Source organism: Juglans regia, chromosome 13, assembly GCF_001411555.2.
Source record: "Juglans regia cultivar Chandler chromosome 13, Walnut 2.0, whole genome shotgun sequence".
Classification (NCBI taxonomy): Eukaryota; Viridiplantae; Streptophyta; class Magnoliopsida; order Fagales; family Juglandaceae; genus Juglans; species Juglans regia.
The window spans coordinates 23,611,516-23,632,289 of NC_049913.1; the positions used below are offsets into that span (position 1 = coordinate 23,611,516).

Genomic DNA, 20,774 nt, shown 5'->3' on the forward strand with positions numbered 1-20,774 from the left:
GTAAGTTTTTAAGATATTGAGGTGGCGTGTTAGGACTGAATTTTACACCTAATCCTTACATCAGCACTTTCCAAAATAAAAATATAAAGACAAGAACAACAATCAATTAAAATATTAAAATTTTCAGAAAACAAAGTTGCATTCAATATAAATTGGCACAGTTTGAATTTAGAAAGTATTTCATTTTATCTTATCTTATCATTATAATTTTTTTAAATTCTCACATAAAATATAATAAATAATTTAATTTTTTCAAATCTTAAAATAATAATAATATTAAAAAATAATATTCTAATAATATTTTTTCATCTTTAATCTAAAACCATCTCATCTCATTTTTTAATCCAAATCAGCTCAAAAAATTCTTCCATTGAAGAAAAAGAAATCTACAAGAGAAAATGAAGAAAATTATAAATGTTTAGTAGTTCAAATGGTGATTGTCAAAATTGATATATAGTTGGTAATAACTGCAGATGGTGGTGGACTTTGAGGGAGTTACCCTTTATTATTTTCTTCTTTCTTTCTTTCATTTTCTTTTGAGAGAGAGTGGTTCTCTCATTGGAAGTAATTGCAATCAAACCTTATAAATTTTACTTTAGAATATAATACTTAATCACAAACCCAATAAAAAAAATGGCCTTTTTATTATAAGTTCTGAAATAGAAAATAAAAAATGAAGTTGTGTGACTGAGGAATCAGGTAGTATTATGTGTAGAATTCAAGCCCGTCTTGGGCCTTGGCTGTATTATGTTTGCAACAACTACATGAGTAGATAGAAATAAAATTAGAGGCACACACATTCGGACCTTTCGTTTTCATGTCTAAAGAAGCTTTGGGCCCCTTTCAAGTCCATGTCTGTGCTGAATACAAGCCTACCCCAGCAAGACTTTCTTTCAATAATATTCCCATCTGCAAATATTTAAGAAGACCCTAAAAAAGGCGTTTCGAAACTCGCCTAAAGCTGAGGATCGAAGATAAAGAGATTGAACGCACAGGAGCTGTCCCCCCCCTCCTTTATATGTTGGATTGATGGTGGGTGGGTGGGGGGGGGATCGCAATCCAATAACCAAACAGCTTTACACTTAAACCAACTTTAGCAAGCTGGTCAGAATGAATGTATGTGCATGTTTCCGACATAGCTTTTCTCATTTCTCTTCTAAATATTAGCTACGTACATAGCCCACAATCCATGTAGTTTGTTCTAGATGATGCTTTTCTTCCAAAAAAAAAGGCATTGGAAAGATGTAGACTTCTCTCTGCAGCATTCCAGCCTTGAGTTGAGCCAATTTCTGATAAAAACGAAAGGGAGGGGATGAGAGTCTAAGCTGGACCTTTAATAATTGAAAGTGGTTACCGTATATGCCACCTTTTTTCCTTCATTCATCACTAAACTTTTATCTGTCATGGGTACACACATGGGTCAATACGTCATGCATGTTGGGCATTGTCTTTTCATTCTTCTTGAACATATCTTCTTCGATCGGCCAGAGATTCTGTGATCAAATTCAAGTGTAATTCAGCCTAAGTTGCTTTGTTGGGTTGTCAAAATCTAAGCATTGCCGTGCCATGCATGCACCTAATTCATTTATTGACAAGTTGGTTAATTATTATATAGAGAAAATTTGATCCTAAGGTCCTTGATTTTGTTCCTGTTGTCGGATCAAGACTTGAATTTTTCATTTTCATCAGATGATCATGATCAGGAGTACTTGATCACTTGTCAATTAATGCATGGGTCTGTTTATCGATTTTAGGAAATAATCTATCTATACTGTCTTTAACTTTACACTTCACTAGAATAACATGACTTTCACATATCTAAGAAAAGTTAAATAATAATAATAATAATAAAATTAAAATGAAAAAGAATCTTGAAAACTTAGTTCATGAAAGGAATTCATGGGTATCCTATCCCTCCCAGTACCTCTCACACGGTACTCCCTCCTTGAGGCTACCAAGTTTTAGATTTGTTTAGTAAGACCTAGTTTGATTACACAGATAAGATGAGATGAAAGTTAAAAATTAAATAAAATATTGTTAGAATATAATTTTTTAATATTATTTTTATTTTAATATTTAAAAAAATTGAATTATTTATTATATTTTATATAAGAATTTAAAAAAATTGTGATGATGAGATGATCATCTCATATACCAAACCAAACAAGGCCTAATATGGCTCGATATCTTAAATTTCTCGTCTCTAATTACACTGACGAATGTGGCATATTTTACATGATTTCTTACATCAATGATCAGTACTCAAGTGAAAATCAATTTAAATTAATTCGTCACTTCAAGGGAAATTAATCATGATTTTCTTTAATAAATGGTATGAGTTGGTTACTTTAATATATAGCACTGCTTATAAATCTATCAAAAACATCTTATGATCGTTTAGGTCAAGAAAAATTATATATACCACACCACCATCTCACTTTCATCTTATTATATAAGATGTGTCATATTTATTACTATTGGATGATCATTACTATTGAATGATTCTTTATTATCTAATGATGATAAATATCATGACACATCTTATATAATAGGATAAAAGTGAGATGATAGTTTAGTGCATAGCATTACTCGTAGGTCAAATATGAGTTAACCATAACCCGACTCATAGTTAATTAAGCGGATCAGATCTTCCAACCCTAACCTATTAATTAATTTTGTGTTGAGTTCTTATATATCGAGTTTATAGGGTATGAGAAAATTGGTCAGCTAGCTTTAATTATCAAGTACGAAAATTGCCTCAATTTATTGTTGTTATTAAGGTTGCCTTAATTTTGCAGTTGACCTTAATGTCATGGTGGAGCATGCAATTGTGTGAGAATTGAAAAAAATTGTAATAATAAGATGAGATGAAACCGTTTTTTTATCTAAACGGGTCTAGTCAACGTTGTTTAATGGCAATTAATCATTTTTTACAACCTTTAACAAAATTATTTTTTTTTTCTTCGATCCAATCATTTTTTTGCAAACATGATCAATAAAAAGTCATTTTCATCTAAATAAAATATAAAAATTGGAAAAAAAAATGTTAATGATAGTAATTGCCAAAAAGGGTTGTCAAATGGGGATATTGATGCCATCATGTATATATTATTTTGTTTAAAAGTTTAGATGCAGTATTGCCACCATATATATATATAATGGTCGCAACAACCAGTACTACTAGCTAATTAACATCTTTACCGCGCGCTACCGCCATAAACAGATCAGTCGAAACCACTCGTAGTACGTACTGCCATTCATGCGTGCCATAAACTTCATGCATGGGATGAAAAGGAACATGATGTCGTTACAACTATTATTTTATAGCGCATGGAAAATGATACACATAATACATCTATTTTCACAAGAACAATATTAGATACAGTCTCCATTTGAGGACTGCAATGCAAGCTTAAGTTATTTTTAGCTTTAAAACTTTTTAAAATTGATGTTTTCTCTCACAATTCTTTACATGACAATCGTGTTTTAAATCATGAAGATTATTTTTGTAAAATATCTTATAAAAGTAACGTCACTTTATAAAAATATTCTAATTTTAGAACATGATCATTATGTAGGTATCATTACTCATATATTCAAAAATGGTTGTGCAAATTAAGATTAAATGATTGTGAAAAAAAAATATATATATATATATATATATAATTGTGTAAAGGGTCGTGAAAATGATTGTATGGATATCATTTTAAAACTTGATTAGCCTTTTTGACGAAGTTTGGAAGATAATTAATTTAGTCCATGATCTAGGCTAAGAATGTTATGATTCTCACTTATAGCTAATAATAAATAATTATTAAACTAATTAAATATTAAGACTTGTATATGAAACTTAATTGGGTCCTGTGTTATATATGTCTCTTGAGGAAGATTTTTGTCTCTTAAAATTAACATATATAATAATGAAACCTGGGACCCGACTTATCTTAGACAGCAAGCTTGACTTAAAGCTGTCTGTTCCAATATATATCTTTGAGATATCCATCCAAGTTAATTTGGTGTACATGGTGTAGCTAGTTGATTCAATATGCCACCTCGGAAAATTTTAATTTAATTTTACTGTCATTACAAGAAAAATGCTTATATGTGATCAGTTATTTATAAAGAAAATTATCATTTTTTATTAAAATAAGTCTATTCTCATCGTAAATAATCGTTTTTCTTGTAATATGCATGGTAGAGGTATACATGATGTGCATGAGTATCATTTATATATGAAACCGATCGACCGATATATGATATTCTTGATGATCAATAAGGGTTATATTAGCAATTCAATTAGAAAAGTTCAAACATATAAAGTCATACGTACAGAAATGCCATTAATAGACACTCATGTGCTTCACATGATCGGTTCGATCAAATTGGCACATAATAGGGACCTACACATCATTCATCATGTGGTGGCATATATGCATAAATTAATATAAAGCTCATGCATGTGGGGTTTTTTTCTCTAAAAAAATAGGTTAATTTTCTAAGGAGGGCCCTCTCTCTCTCTCTTTCTCTCTCTCTCTCTCTCTCTCTCTCTATATATATATATATATATATATAGCTAGAGGTGTGGATGAGAAAAACAATAAGCATATTTTGGTGTACCATTAATGGTATTAATTCGGAGCTAGCTAGCTAGCTGTTGCTACATCAAATCCTCCTTTTAATTCATTTGATGCTTCGCAATAGTGCAATATCATGCATTAATATATATATATATATATATATATATATATATATATAAATGTTAGGTGATCACCGCATGCATCTAACCCAATCCATCCAAAGCTATATATTTCTAAATCCCCAACGGTACTTGGATCAAAGTTAATAGTTTTGACCCCAATTATCACTTTTCTTTTAAAAGTGCTTCCTTGCACGAGTAATTTCAAGGAGTTATAGTAATTTATTTGCTTAATCTTTTTAATAGGTTCGGTTAGGAATTCATAACTTTGTTAGCTAGGTAGGTAGATGCATGGGCTTCCTCCTTCCATTGAGAAATAAGCATTAATTACCATATCATGATCATATTTATCCTCACTCGTGTACTTTTGGTGGATAGCTGCATTTATAATATTGTCATGTTTTCATTTTAATAAAAACAAGGAACTATATACATATATATATATACTAGCAGTGTATTTACGTGCGATGCACGTTTGCCCTGTATTAGGTTATTCTAAAATATAAACATCTAATGTAGAATAAGAGAATTTAATGATAAGGTCTATGAAGATAACATAATTAATTGTTTAAGTAAAATATAATTGTTTAAAATCTCTAATAATAGATTTAGACAGACTATATGTTTAAGCAAGTCAGGAAAGTGAATATTACATAATTGTTTTTTTGGTTACTGAAAGTAGAGTTTAAAACGACTTAATATTACATAATTGTTTCTTTTGCTACTGAAAGTAAAGTATGAAACAACTAAATATTACATAATGGATTCAAAGTGGTGTGTTTTCTTCATTCACAGCATTGTTCTCCTCATTCACAGCATTTATGGAGAGAACGTTGAAGTTTTTGTGACGTTGTTTTTGGAGTTGATCTAAATCTGCACCCAATTGTATGATCCATTTTTTTGTGGAACATAATTTTGCAATATTTTGGATATACGGTAAATGTTCCTGTATGGTGAATAAATATAATGTAAAAGATATTTTTAATAATTTCCTATTTGAATATCTAAAATTAAATGTTTTTAAAATATAAATTGGAATATGAATAAGTTGGTTACCTCTCCTGTATGTTCCATTAGTTCGATTGCTGTGCAACCTAGAGCTTCTTCTGCGATTTTACCGAACATGACAGCTCCTAGTCGTGCATTACCATCGTCAACGTCGATGTAAGCTCGACAGCTATATAAACAAACTATATTTTTTAGTCTGAATGATTAAGCAATAATTTGAATATAATATAAAATTGATTAAAGAAACATTTACGACGTAAAATATGAATATAAGATGTATACCGTGGTTGTGCATTACTCATGTATTTGTAATGATAACATTGAAATTTTTCATTTTGTTCATATCCAGTCCCCTTTTTACACCCGATGCAGGACATGTAGAAGAATATTTGATGGAGATCGACCACACAAATAGTTGCTTTAATCCAAAATTTTGCTTTCTGCATTAATTTTGCAACAGATATATATTTTTAGTGGTTGTAAATAATATGTAACCTTAAGATAAGGTTAGAAATGTACCGTCATTGGTTGTAATGATTTAAGAAAACCAGCAAGATCATCAAGCTTAATTATGTCTTTCATGTCAACATTTGATGCCGACGCTGATGCTGATGCCGTTGTGTGATGTAGATTTTTTTCGACGATTTCTTCAAGCAGTGCATGGTTTAGTATCGTCCTAAATATTTTTAGAATAATTTAAAATGAATGAGAGAAATCATGGAGGAAAAGATATAGTAGGTACAAATTGTACATATATATAATAAAGTAAGAAAGAATTACCATTGACATAATGGAATTGCAGCAGGGATGACAGGATTTAAGGTAAATACACTCGTTGGTTGAGACGAAAGAGAGAGACCTATATTATAAAGAAAAGAAATTTGTTAGTAGATAATAACATTCTATTTTTAATAAATACTGATATTATAAGTTGTGTAATATACCATTGTATGAACCAACTTTTATACGTGTTGCGAGTAGAGTTGGCTTAACTTCAATAATATCAGAGATTGTTCGGCATTCACCATCCACAAATCGACTCCACATAGTCAACCATATGGGCATTAGGCTGTAAAATTTAGGAGAAAGTATTTAAAAGTGTAGCATGATGAAATAGTATTGAAAAAAAGTTAATTAAAGAATTTATTAATATCACATATAAAGTTGAGAAATCTTTTTTACCTCTGGTCGATAACATATATTTTTTGAATTTTTGTTGGCCCATGTATTGAGGTAATTTCTCTAGGAGGTTTCATGTATATTGCGATTGCCAGAATAGCTGTCCAATTATGTTAAATAAAATTTTTGTGAAAACTGAATAAGAGTATCAAGATGTATGTTAAATATATCGATGTGATGTTTACCTATTTCGGTTCCAGTGTCTTTGTAGTCATGCAGATTGGTGAATGGGATAATATCATATTCTGGTGATTGTAATTCCACTTCGTCATCTGGAATGTTTTCGATGATTGTTCTTGAATTTAAGATCCACTGGTATTCATGCGCTTCAATTCTATGCCTGGGATCTAAAGGCTTAACATAAGCATTACTGATGTAGTAAGACCGGAAGATGTGTAACATGTCATTACGTAGGTCTATATATTTGCCGAAAATTGTTGCTTGTAGTCGGTTGCCCTGCATAATATTGTATAAATGAATAGTTATTTGTATTCTATTGATTGTGAAATAGTATTTATTAAATATATATAAGATTTAATCTGAGAATATAGTTAGAATGAATCTATGTTGTAAGGGGAAAATATATTTATTTTGGATATATCATGTGAAAGAATATAATATAAATATTAAGTATATTTTTGCAAGAATGATGATGATGTCAATGTGTTACCTCAGGGTCTATCAATGTCAGATTTTGATTTTTTGTCGGCGAATGTTGTGCAGTACGTTTGGGAGATTTGTCTGACACAATCATCTTGATGCTCCAATTTCTTGTACTTGGAGTAATGTCTTTGATTGATGTATAGATAGTCCTCATGTTGAAGCCTACTTATGAATGAAGAGAAAGAAAATATTAGTTTAAACAATTGAATTTAAATAAAACAATTTCAATAAAAGAAAAATAGGAAGTTCTGAAAATTACATAATGGAAAAACAAATTGTATTCAATTGAGAGGTATATATTGAAATTTGATTACTTACAGAAGTTTATGATGGATATTCTAGTGTTAGTAATTCTTTATAAACAATATTATTTGTTTCAGCTTCTTCACAATCTTGAGTTGATATTGGTCTTATAAGAACTTTTACTGAAGCAGAAGTCTTGGCTCTTGATAGTGCTACATAGAGTTGGCCATGACAAAATACAGGTTGAGGCAAGTATACACCAACAAAATCTAATGTCTGTCCTTGTGCTTTATTTATTGTCATCGCAAAACTTAATCTGATAGGAAATTGTGTTCTTTTGAATGGAAAACTACTATTATCGTCTGCATTTGGTAAGAAATGAATCATTGGTATGAAAACTCTTTTTCCGGTGTGGTGATCAACTGCAATTTCAGCATCAATGATATTTCGTTCAAAGTTGCGACAAATAAGACGTGTTCCATTGCATAAACCTTCTGAAGGATTGACATTTCTGAGTAACATGATAGGACAATTTTTTTTTAGTAACAGCTCATGAGGTGGAAGTCCATTTGGTGTCAATGTATTTAAAAAATCCTCCATGATTCCTTGTTCTGATGTATCAATCGTTTCATCGAAGCTATAGTATTGTGTAACTGTACTAGGAAATCTTTGAATAAGTATTGTATTTATCTCATCGACAGAGTTGTTCTTTGGTGTCAAGATAGCTCGATTTGTCATTTCGGATAAATTCTCTGAATAGCTGCCAATATCTTGGAAGACTGCATCGATCAGATCATCTAAAGACTCCACATCATTTTTGTAAGGAATGAGCATTTCATTAGGAATTTTGATCTTATTCTCAATTGTGATTGGTGTTGTTCCATTTCCGACCTGAAGCAAATAATTTGAGAAGTTTGGATCGAATCTTGCTCGCATATTTTTACTCAACCTAATCTTAGTTAAAGTAGACCACAAATATGACGATGCTAAACTGGCATTAACTTCTTCTTGTCTTGTGCCTTTCCGAATCACAGGTAAGACTTGACGAAAATCTCCACCGAATACGATAATTTTTCCACCAAATGGTAATCTTGAATCAGTTATGTCTCGTAACATTTTATCCAATGCTTGCATACATTCTTTTCTAGACATAGGTGCTTCATCCCATATGATTAGCTTTGCAAGACGTAACAATTTGGCAAGAGCACCTTGTTTGCTTACACAACAGGTACTATTTTTGTCAAGATCTAATGGAATTTTGAAGCGTGAATGGGCTGTTCGACCTCCAGGTAAAATAGATGCAGCAACACCAGACGATGCAGTTGCAAGAGCAATTAAGTTTCTTGATCTTACTGTAGCGAGAAGTGCTTTATATAAGAATGTTTTCCCTGTTCCGCCCGGACCATCAATGAAAAATGCAGCAGATTCATTTAGAAGGACTTTCTGCAAAATTGATTCATATGCGTGTTGTTGTTCAAAATTAAGACTCATCGAAGCCATAAGATCTTCTTCTGGTATCAGAACTGCAAATTCATCATTTATTTCTCTAGCTTCAGTTTCGTTCTGATCGAAAGAGACATCATGTTCTATTAAATGAAACATGTTTATGTCTTTTCCCATCGATTCAAGTGTAGAAGAGATGCTTCGTAAGACTTTTGTCCTAATATCTGCTGATGTTGCAACACTTGTTTGGAAATCACTTGACATATCTTGTTCAAAATATTCCCAAAGTTCTCTAGGATTTGTTGGATTACAGTATACTAAAATTGTTACAAATAACCGTCTTAAACTGTGTGGTATTTGGTATAAGGAAGCCTCTTGCATACAATCTTGTAAACTGGTATCTCTTTGTAACAAACCATGTAATGTAGCTGCTTCACGAAAGGTTGGTGCAGTGACATTGCCAACTGTTTTGATGTGGTCAAATGATAAAGGGCCTCTTATATGATTTAATAATATCCGTAAGTAATACCTTTCACCTTCGAATGGACTTGCTGTAACAATGCGGCCTATAACAGTTTTCTTCTTTCTTGGAGTCCATATTTTGTGTTGTTGGTTCCAAACAAAAGCTTCAGGAAATTCTTTGTACAGTAGTTTTCGTGCATTTTCATTAACTTGATTTGTTGAAAAGAATTCAGTCAACATTGATTTTGCCGTAAAATCAGATCTCAGAACATTGTTAAGGTTGTCATGTGCATGAAAAGCTACCAGATGTTGATCTTCAAGATGTAGATGTAAACTGTAAACTGATGGATGCATTTCATTAAGAATAAAACCGTATATTCTCCACATAGCTTCTGGTGGAGCAATCCATCTGGCTGATTGAAATTGTTGAATTTCATCTATATCTTGGATGTTTTGTCCAGGAATCAAGTTGAAAGCAACACGATCATGACCTTTATAAATGTACTTATAAAGGTATTTGACTGCTTTGATTGTTGAGCAAATTTCTACATTCAAGTGACAATCAAATTTTGCGAGGAGATATGGATTATGTGGAACAACCCAATGGTTATCTAAATCTTTGCCTCTGACTTTGACAGTCATTCCATTATCACAACGTTTGTACTGTGGGAAACAATCGATTCCAACGGTTGTGTTAGGTACAAAACCTTTTGGAAAGTGATTTTTACAACTGCCATTTGCTTTCATACACACATTGTTCGGATTCAGTACTCCACAGGGGCCATGCATCATATGTCTTTTTACTGTTTTGTATAAATGTAGATTTCTTTCTCTGTCAGGTATTTCTGCTGATACAATTTCATCAAAAGATTCTGGAGCATAGATTTTCCAATCTCTTTGTAGTATGATCAAGAAATGTGCATGTGGTAGTCCTCTTTTTTTATGTTCAATGACGTATACATATGCTGAAACTTTCCCAAATATCTCCCGTTTGAATAATTCATCCTTCAGTTCTTCCAATTTTGCTCTAAAGATACGTGCAATCAAATCAGGACGATTTTGTGCTTCTTCTTGTGGACCCAATTCATCTAAGATTTCTTTCCAACTTGGGTTGCATGTCATGGTTAAAAAGCTGTCCGGTTTTCCAAAACGTTGGACTAAAGCCATTGCTTCCATATATCTTTTGCGCATATCTCTTGGACCTCCAATAAAAGAAGAAGGCAGAATGATGCGTTTACCAACTTTAGAAGCATTGTTTTGTCCAATTGATAGACTGTCAACTATTCCTTGATATACTTCAGATCGAATCTCTTGTTGCTTATTACGAAAATAATCCAATCTTGACGTCTCAATTTTTACGTACATATCAACAACAAACTACTGCAGTAAACAGCCCGAGAATAGTAAAATAGATTTTGTATTTTTCCTAATTTGAAGTTTGTAGCAATAGTACTCGCGACATGAGACAACCTGTTGTTTTCTATTTTTTTCAGTTCTGTAAGATAATAAATTTAATAAATTAGAAATATAACATTGTTATATTGGAACAATTAAAAGTTAAAAGAAGAATAATTATTTTAACCTTCTTGTTCCTTTATAAGCAGTTGTTCTGCTGATACTGATTGTTGAGGGTCGACTGATACTCTTGTTACTTGTTGTGGTAGTCTATCACCTTTCTTTATTCTTAATATTCCTTGGTGCCAACCAGTATCACCAAAAGGAAATAACAATGGATATTGCAGTGGATCATAACAGCCAAAATAGTATTGGACTATATGACTTCCACCTGCATGATTGAATACCACAATATTTCGTCCTCTCAAATGTTCTGAATCATCATCTTCAATCCAAATGACTACTACTTGAGAAGCTGACGGAGTGTTAAAAACACGCTGGTCCAAACCCACATCTGATCTAATATGAATTTTGTAATTTTTCAAATTGGGCAGATCTCCAAGAGTTCGAAAGAATGTTGAGTATGGATTAACATGAAGAATATCCATAAGTTGAGCAACAGTTGATGAATCCAATCTTCCAATGTCATAAACACGATTGTCTAATTCATGTTCGGTATCATAAAAATATAGTTGTAGATATGAAGGATGCCCATCCAAAGGAACTAAGTCATTAATGTAATGATAAATTTGACCTTGAGCTCGAAATGTGTAAATACCTCTGTTCCTTCTACACAAATCTCTATCAAATTTAACTCCAAATGATGTGAAAGCAAATTTGTTGTTGTATGTGCGAACATACGTAAGAAAGTTGGTTGATTCAACTGTGTTGGAAGTAAACAAATGGTAAAGTTGTTCTGGAACATCATTTGTAGTTAAAGAGATTGTTCCATCGGCACAATAAAAACCTTTTGTTTCATGTTGAAATCTTTTTGCTTCACAAAATCTACAGAATGGTACTGATGGTAAGAGAGTTGCCTCAAATGGCACTGTTGTAATATTTTCCTATGATCAGCTGATTGTTGATGTTGATTTCCTATGGAGGAAAAATGAATCATAAAAATGAGGTAAATGTTTAAAGTTGCTATAGTTTCCAATGGTGGTATCATTGAATGAAGTTGTATATAAGAAAGGAAAAGAAGGAAAAGAAATACGATTTAATTTTATACATCTTTCTTACCCCGAAATAGAGATTTTGTTGATGTAATTTCAACTGTGTTTATTTCCTGATAGAGTGCTCCATAACTACCAATATTAGAACTATATTCGAATTGTTCAACGGAGGATATATCACTGGTTCCAGCTTCGGCACGAAAAGTGCGTTGTCTTTTTGTACAATATGGCCTGACTTCTTCATTATTGTGTATGGATTCTATATGATCTCCCAACACATTTGTTTCATCGTCAACGATTGGTTGGGAGAAAAATTGTTCTTCATGATGAGTAGTATCATTCGTAGAATTCCTTTGTTGTAGATATTTTTCTTTCTTTTTTTGTCGTATATGTTCTCTTTCTTCTAAAGAAAGAGCCTCATATAAATTGTTTATCTTAGGATGTTTTGTAGTACCTTGAGAATCATTTTAAACAAGAATTAAAGTTATAAGAATATCAAAGAATTAATTAATCATATAATGATAAATTTGTACTAATTTATTAATATAAGCTTACCACTTTTCATTTATACATGGAAGGAAATAATTCTTGTCGATAACTGGATAAAAGAGAAACTCATAATGATGCAAATTGAAAAACTTTTTTAATCTAAGTATGTATTCCAACAGAATAAAACAACCTATTGAAAAAGATATATTTATAACATCGTTGGTTACCTTGGTAGTCTTGTAAAAAGACTAAAAAAACTCAGTCAACTCAGCAAATTTAACGAAGCTGTAAAAAAGAGATAATGAAAATTAGAAATAAACCAACAATAGATATAGAAATTATATAATTGTTATAGCATGAATTGCAGATGAAGAAAGTAGAAATAAAAAAACTTACAATTAAATTAAATATTTAAACAAATAAAAGGAAACAACAAATTTTGAAATTCATGAAAATGTTATATTTTGTTTGCAAGTTTTTATATATATTTCTTGTCTCAAGTTAAGTATGTATTCCAACAGAATAAAACAACCTAGTTTTTGAAGAAATACAAGTTTGTGCACAATATTATTTTTATTGAATGTGTACTCTATTTTATCAAATTATTTAATTAAATTTTGGATTTTTTAAAATTTCAATATTTTACTAATTGATTATGTATAATTATATGGGTAAAACTGTAAATATCAATGTAAGTATTTACATATAGAACTAAATTTGTCGGTAGGATTAGTAGTAAAATAATAGCAGAAGAGGTATGATTAAAAAATTATAATTTGAAAATATTTCAATTTTATAATAATTTTTATTCAACTGTTATGTTTCATTTTTTAAAATCTAATAATTATTTAATCGGAAAGTACATCTCTATTATTTACAAACTTTATTAGTAATATTCATAAAATTTTTATTTCATTTTGTTCTTGAAGCATATTTTAAAATACAAGTTTATGCACAATATTAATTTTATTGAATGTATACTCTATTTTATCAAATTATTTAATTAAATTTTCGATTTTTATGAGCAATTTTATAACAATTTTTAAATTTTTTTAAATTGATGTAAGTATTTACATATAAAACTAAATTTGTCAGTAGAATTTTATGAGCAATTTTATAACAATTTTTAAATTTTTTTTTTTTTTTCTATAAACATGCATATGTAACTAATAAGATATAACATTTAAATATGTTGGAATAACATTTAATTTGAAATTATAATTTAATACAGCTCAAAATTTAAACAGAATAAATATTGAATAAATGATATTAAATAATTGATTTAAAAGATTCTAAAATCAGAGAAGCAAAATAAACTATTTCAGTTATTAGTTCACAGTATGAAACTAAAAAGTTAAAAGATCCATACTTTTGATATTTTTATAAGCAGCTAGTTGTTGAGATATTTTGTTTCCACTTTCAATTTCATGGAGTTCAACCTATATAAAAAATTCAACAATATAAAATTCTAGTAAGAACAAAAGTAGAGTTGTAAAGAAAAAAAAAAATTTACTATTATTTAATATTTTCAGATGAAAAATTGTAGAATAATACAAATATAAATAGTTAATATTTCATTTTATTCCGAAAACATTTTATTTCAAACACTTTCTCACTCTCCTACGCGATTCCGGAGCTCGGCTCCTCTCCTCCAGCGCAGCCCGTTGCTGCCGAGCGCCGGCCATCATCACCGGCGTGTTCCCCTCACGCCGATGACCATCCCTGGCACCACCAATGTTCCCCACGCGCAACCATGGATCTCCTCTATGGAAAGAGAACGGAAATGGGTTTCTCCCATTTATGTGGTTTTCCGCCGCCGTACGCGGCCACCGAAGGGCACGACCACCACCGAGGAGTCCCCCTCAAGGTGGCGATTATCCCACCCACCTTCGAAGGCCGCCACGCGCAGCCCTCCGTCTCCCCCACGGAAACCGAGTAAAATAATAGTAAAAGAAGTATAATTACATAATTATAATTTAAAAATATTTTAACAAACTTTATTATTAATATTCATAAAATTTGTATTTCATTATGTTCTTGAAGCATATTTTAAAATACAAGTTTATGCACAATATTAATTTTATTGAATGTGTACTCTATTTTATCAAATTATTTAATTAAATTTTTTATTTTTAAAAATTTCAATATTTTACTAATTGATTATGTATAATTATATGGGTAAAACTGTAAATATTGATGTAAGTATTTACATATAGAACTAAATTTGTCGGTAGAATTTCTTGTCTCAAGTTTATATATATAAAAACTTTCATTAATACCACTACTAAACTTTTATTTTTTAAAATCTAATAATTATTTAATCGGAAAGTACATCTCTATTATTTACAAACTTTATTATTAATATTCATAAAATTTTTATTTCATTTTGTTCTTGAAGCATATTTTAAAATACAAGTTGTAAAATTCAACCATAATATTCAATGACCCAAGGAGCATTGAAAAAATCCAGAATATTTTATTTTTATATTATTCTCACATTTTTCATTATTAAAGTAAATCTCTTTTATTTTGAAAATTCTAAAGATATTATAATGATAGAAAATCATTTAGATAAAATGATTTTAGTTAATTAAAAATATTATGAGATTTAAATTATATTAAAAACTCTAATTATTTACATGATTTTAATTTGTTAAAATATTTAATAAAATTTTATCATTTATTTTACTGTTTAGAACTGTTTATTACTGTAATTATTTATTATTGTTCACGAGTAATGTTCGGTACTGTTTATTATTGTATCACATATTATAGCACTGTTAATTACTATTTGTATTGGTTAGTAGTATTTATTATAAAAAAATCTTCACTACCTTCTAACACTCTACACTCCATATAATTTTTAATTTTTATTATTTTTTTATCAAATATTTATTATATGTATAATAAATAGAAAATTTGAAATAATTTAAAAAGAATAAACTCACAAAAAAATTTTAAAAAAAATATTAAAAATTTAAAAAATTTAAAAAAATATAAAATGTAAAATGTGATAGAAGTTGTGTAGTAAAATTCATTTATTATTGTGGTACTGTTTATTATTGTTGTATATAGCCGAAATAATTTATCATTGAATATTCACAAAATTATTATTTTATTTTATTTTTCAAGCATCTTTTAGAGTATAAGTTTATATACAATATTATTTTTAATAAGTACGTACTCTATTTTATCAAAATCTTTAATTTAAATTTCAATTTTTAAAATTTTTAATATTTCAATAATTGATTCTGTATAATTATATAGGTAAAACTATAAATATTGATATAAGTATTTACATATAGAAATAGATTTGTTGATAAAGTTTTTCTATATAAAAATTCTATATGTAGCCACTTTTATGTTTTATTTGTACATTTTTTTAATGTAATTGACTGTGTTACAATTTTAAATATAATTTTTGCTGCTAGTTATATTATCTTGAATACATAAGATTTAAATTTTAAAAATTTATTTTTTAAATTAAATTATGTCATATAAATAATATATAATGTAAAAACCTTCAAATAATTTTTAAACTAATTCGAAATTATAATTTGAAACAGTTCAAAGTTCATGCAGAATAAATATTGAATAAATGACATTAAATAATTGACTTAAAAAATTCTAAAATCAATGAAGCAAAATAAATTATTTCAGTTATTAATTTACAGTATGAAATTAAGAAGTTAAAGGATCCATACTTTTGATACTTTTATGAGTAGCTTGTTGTTGGGATATCTTGTTTTCACTTTCAACTTCACGGAGTTCAACTTATGTAAAAAATTCAACAATGTAATATTATAGTAAAAACAAGAGTATAGTTGTAAAGAAAAGAAAAAAAAAATTTTATTATTGAACATTTTCAGATGGCCAATTGTAGGACATATAAATACTTATTCAATGTATTTGACACAATTATTTTTTCTTAAACTCTCTCTCTCTCGTAGGCGAGTCCGGAGCACGGCTGGTTCTCCTCCAGCGCTGCCCGGCGCCGTCGAGTCCCGGCTATCGTCACGGCCAACATCGGCGTGTTCTCCTCACGCCGGCGAGCATCCCTGGCAGTTTCAATCTTCCCCACGCGCAGCCATGGATCTCCTCCGTGGAAGGAGAACCGAAATGGGTTTCTTTGATTTTTTTGAGTTTCCGCCGCCGTACGCCGACACCGACGGTCAACGACCACGACGGAGGAGTCCCCCTCAAGGCGGCGACCATCCCAGCCGCCTTCGCAGTGGGCCACGCGCAGCCCTCGGTCTCCCCCACGGAGACCGAACGGAAATGGGTTTCACCCATTTGTTTCACGTTACGCCGCCGTACGTGGCCACCGAACCTCACGACCACCACCGACGAGTCCCCTTCAAGGCGGCGACCACCTTCGGAGTCCCCCACGCGCAGCTCTCCGTCTCCCCCACAGAAACGCACACGGAGAAAAAAGAAAAAAATATGCGAGAAACAGGAAAAAAAAAAACAAAATGGAGAAGTTAGAGGTGAGATTAGATGAGAAATGCATACCAACGGGTGGAAGAAATCTGAAGAGTACGGGAAAATTTTTTCTTCGTTGAGTTGAGTTTGAGAAATGTTCTGTAAATTTGAATTGTTCTGTAAATTTGAGATCTAAGTGTAGATCTGATATTTCATCTGTTATATATGTAAAGAAGATTAGATATTTTACATGTATAAGATATTTTGCATGCTAACTGAACGAGGAAGATGAGTAAAATCTGAACTGAATATCAGAATAGAATCGGAAGAAGCAACGAGAAAAAGAAAACGTTGTTTCTGTTACTATTCACTACTGTTCATCTTATACACGCTTTTAAGATGGATTCACAAGTCATCTCAGCTCATCTCAACTCATCTCAACTCATCTCAACTCATCTCACTACTATTCATTACTATTCAACAACTTTAACTCACAAATCTCACTATTATTCACAACTCATCTCATTACTATTCACAATCCATCTCAACTCATCTCAGCTCATCTCAGCTCATCTCAAGTCATCTCAAGTCATCTTCGAATCCAAACATCACCTTAGGAAGATATATATGAAAAAAAAAAAAACAAGAACAGTAGTTGGCATGCATATATTGTTCATGTGACAAATTTGCAGTGTGTGGTTTCGTATCATAATTGCCAAAATGTGTACGTGTGTATAATAATTTGACAACATAGTACGACTTCCCATAATTTAGGAACATGAAAGAAGGTGAATGTTTGGACGGCTCACCAATTTACCATACGAGTTATTTTATTCTATGAGAGTCAGGTGTGAACAGAAGTTGACCGAACCGACCGTCGCCGATACGATTTATTGCTAATTTGCTAGATTTTGGAACCAATTGAAATTGATGGAGAATCGGTCGGCCAATAGTTCAAATGTTTAGAAATCGACGTCAGTTTGATTTCGGTTTGAACCGTGTTAAAATTGGTGAATTATATTCAAATCGTAAACCGACGATGAAACTTCTAGTCATTGCTGTTAGCGCTCTACTGAAATCGATGGAAGCAGCCAAGTCCGGAATATGCCAAAACCAGCAGAGAACCGTTCGGGCCACGGTAGGAAATTGATGAAACAAACATTGGCTAGCAAACTGCGGCCAATATAATATATATTTTTATATATATTTTAGGTAAAACGACGTGGTTTTACAGATATTGTTTAGAAAAACAAATTAAAATGAAACGTTTGGATTTAGGATTTAATAACCCATCCCTTATTCTTCTCTCAATTCTCATCTCTCAGACTCTCTCTCTCTCCTCTCGCACGTAGCGGCGCAGCGCTCTTTCATCTCCCGCGCATCTCTCTCTCTCTCTCTCTCTCTCTCTCTCTCCTCTCTCTCTCTCTCTCTTTGAGTTTTCCTCTCATCATGATGCTGATGATCAACCAGAATTATGCCGAAACTGATGTCGCTAGTTTAGCTGGTTTCGGCCAGTTTTAAACATGTATAAAAGTAGTCGGTTCGTCCGAATCGCATCTATTGATTTTCATCTATAATTGGTGTTGATGTAACATTACTAATAGTGTGATAATGAAGGAGTGATTTTGATTAAAGTCAAAAGCACATGGTGTAAAAAGTTCAGATTTTAGGCAAACTATAAAGATTATTTTAATATTTAATCTATTAAAATTTTTTAATGTCTCTTCGAAGGTTCCAATTGTCCACCAAAAGAAAAAAAAAATCCTAGACGCCTCCTTCTCCCCATTTCTCTCTTCTAAAAAGTTAAGGGTTCTAGATCTAATTTTCACCTAAGGGGGAGGAAGCCTTGTCCTCCTCACTCATTCATTCATTCACCTACATTGTCTATTAAGATTTCTTTTGTTTAGTTTTATTTTTCTTTCTTCAATGTTGAAATAGACAAATCTATAGCTTTTCGGCAACTCTTGAGAGACACACGCGGCACAAGTAAATTCACAAGTGAAAATTCGTTTGGAAGAAAGTAGTGGTTTTGCGAAAATCATCGCGAGTGGTCCAAACTGTAATCCATTATTTTTTGTATCTATCTTATTGCTTAGTTTTATTTTTCTTGCTACAATGCTGAAATAGACAAATCTATAACTTTCTGGCAACTCCTGAGAGACACACGTGGCACAAGCAAACTCACAAGTGGAAAATCGTTTGGAAGAAAGTTGTAGTTTTGCGAAAATCATCACGCATGGTCCAAATTGTAATCCGTCTTTTTTTGCATCTATCTTACTACTTTCATTTTCGGTTTCCTTATTGTTAATTAATTTTTTTTTTAAAAAAATCGTCTCTAGGACATTTGTCTGTAGAGGTTGAGTCCTCTATTTCTATATAGGGTGAGGTTGAGTATTTTTTTAGGCAGATAGTGTTGTCTCTTGGACGTTTGTCTGTAGAGAGTATCAGTAATAATGAAGACCAAATCAGTCATAAAAAGAAATAGTGTACTGGTGGAGCTCTAAATGTATTATTTTGGTTTATGATGTCATATTTGATATGATGACATCTCAAAATATATCCGATCATGGATGTAAATTTTTTATGAATGAAAGATGACGGTTTCTTTCCAAAAACATTGTCCACCAAAAGAAGAAAATTAAATAAATACTATTCTATTTTGCGCTCTAATCAATTAATATTTAAAAAATCAACTTTGTCTATCCATTATTAGTTTCCAAAAAATTAGAAAGAGCTATTCTATTATGAAGTTGGTGCGTAGAGCACACTATCCATATCACTTAAATTATAACATTTAAATTTTAAAATTTATATTTTAAATCAAATTATATCATGCAAGCAATATGGAGTGTATAAACTTTAAAATAAGAGAAATTATATTTGCAATCCTCAAGTGGAGACTGGGGACTGCATGTGCAGGTATATTCTTAAATGAGAGAAAACATCATTTTAAGAGGGATAATTTTATAATTTTAAAAAATTTTAAAGTTAAAATAACCTAGGCTTGTATTACAGTTCCCATTTAGGGACTGTACCTAGTATTGCTCTTAAAATAACAGTACTCATAAAGTATAAAAATGAAATTACTCTTACTATAAATATGAAAGATTATAAGATATACCGCGAAAACCTCATGATACACGAGGCTTAATTATTTTCGGAATCAATAACTTGGGCAGGTTATCTGTCTCTACCTTTTGTTATTGGACCTGTCTCCCTTCTCTTTTTAACTTGATTTTGAGCCGTTGGAAAAAGATGCATCAACAAATTACGGCTTTCTGTCTACTTTCCCGAATTGGTGGATATATCACAATTTCAAAGCATCACAAATTTTAACGTTTAATGGCACTAGTCGAGTATTAAATTACCATCTTTTAATTTGTATTTGAATTTAATTCTAACTCGGACTTATCTATGAATTATATTTGGAGAAGTGTTAGATTTATAAAATATTTTATAAAAATAAATTTATAAATTGATGTGTCATGATGTCAGATATGACTGCGTTTGGATGTTGAGGTTTTCTTATACGATCTGAGTTGATATGTGAGTAGTAGTATTTTGCGGGTCCCATTGAGACGTGTTTGAATGTAAATAGGTTG

The 20,774-nt window shown here is 31.0% G+C and overlaps 1 protein-coding gene across 1 annotated transcript; it reads right to left on the reverse strand.

Moving 5' to 3' along the window:
• Window positions 1-843: 843 nt before the first annotated feature.
• LOC118344228 lies at window positions 844-11,059 on the reverse strand. Its single transcript, XM_035684357.1, has 7 exons — window positions 8,189-11,059; window positions 7,069-7,339; window positions 6,887-6,983; window positions 6,649-6,773; window positions 6,485-6,563; window positions 5,753-5,873; window positions 844-909 (listed from the first exon to the last, which is right to left on the reverse strand). The coding sequence occupies exons 1-7, from the start codon at window positions 11,057-11,059 to the stop codon at window positions 844-846; spliced, it is 3,630 nt and encodes a 1,209-aa protein (XP_035540250.1).
• Between the last annotated feature and the right edge of the window lie 9,715 nt (window positions 11,060-20,774).

Coding starts and splice junctions, on each gene's coding strand:
- LOC118344228 (XM_035684357.1), bottom strand. CDS start 11,059: ATGTACGTAAAAATTGAGACGTCAAGATTGGATTATTTTCGTAATAAG. Junction 6,984..7,068: donor AGACACTGGAACCGAAATAG/GTAAACATCACA, acceptor ATAATTGGACAG/CTATTCTGGCAATCGCAATA. Junction 6,774..6,886: donor ATATATGTTATCGACCAGAG/GTAAAAAAGATT, acceptor TAAATTTTACAG/CCTAATGCCCATATGGTTGA.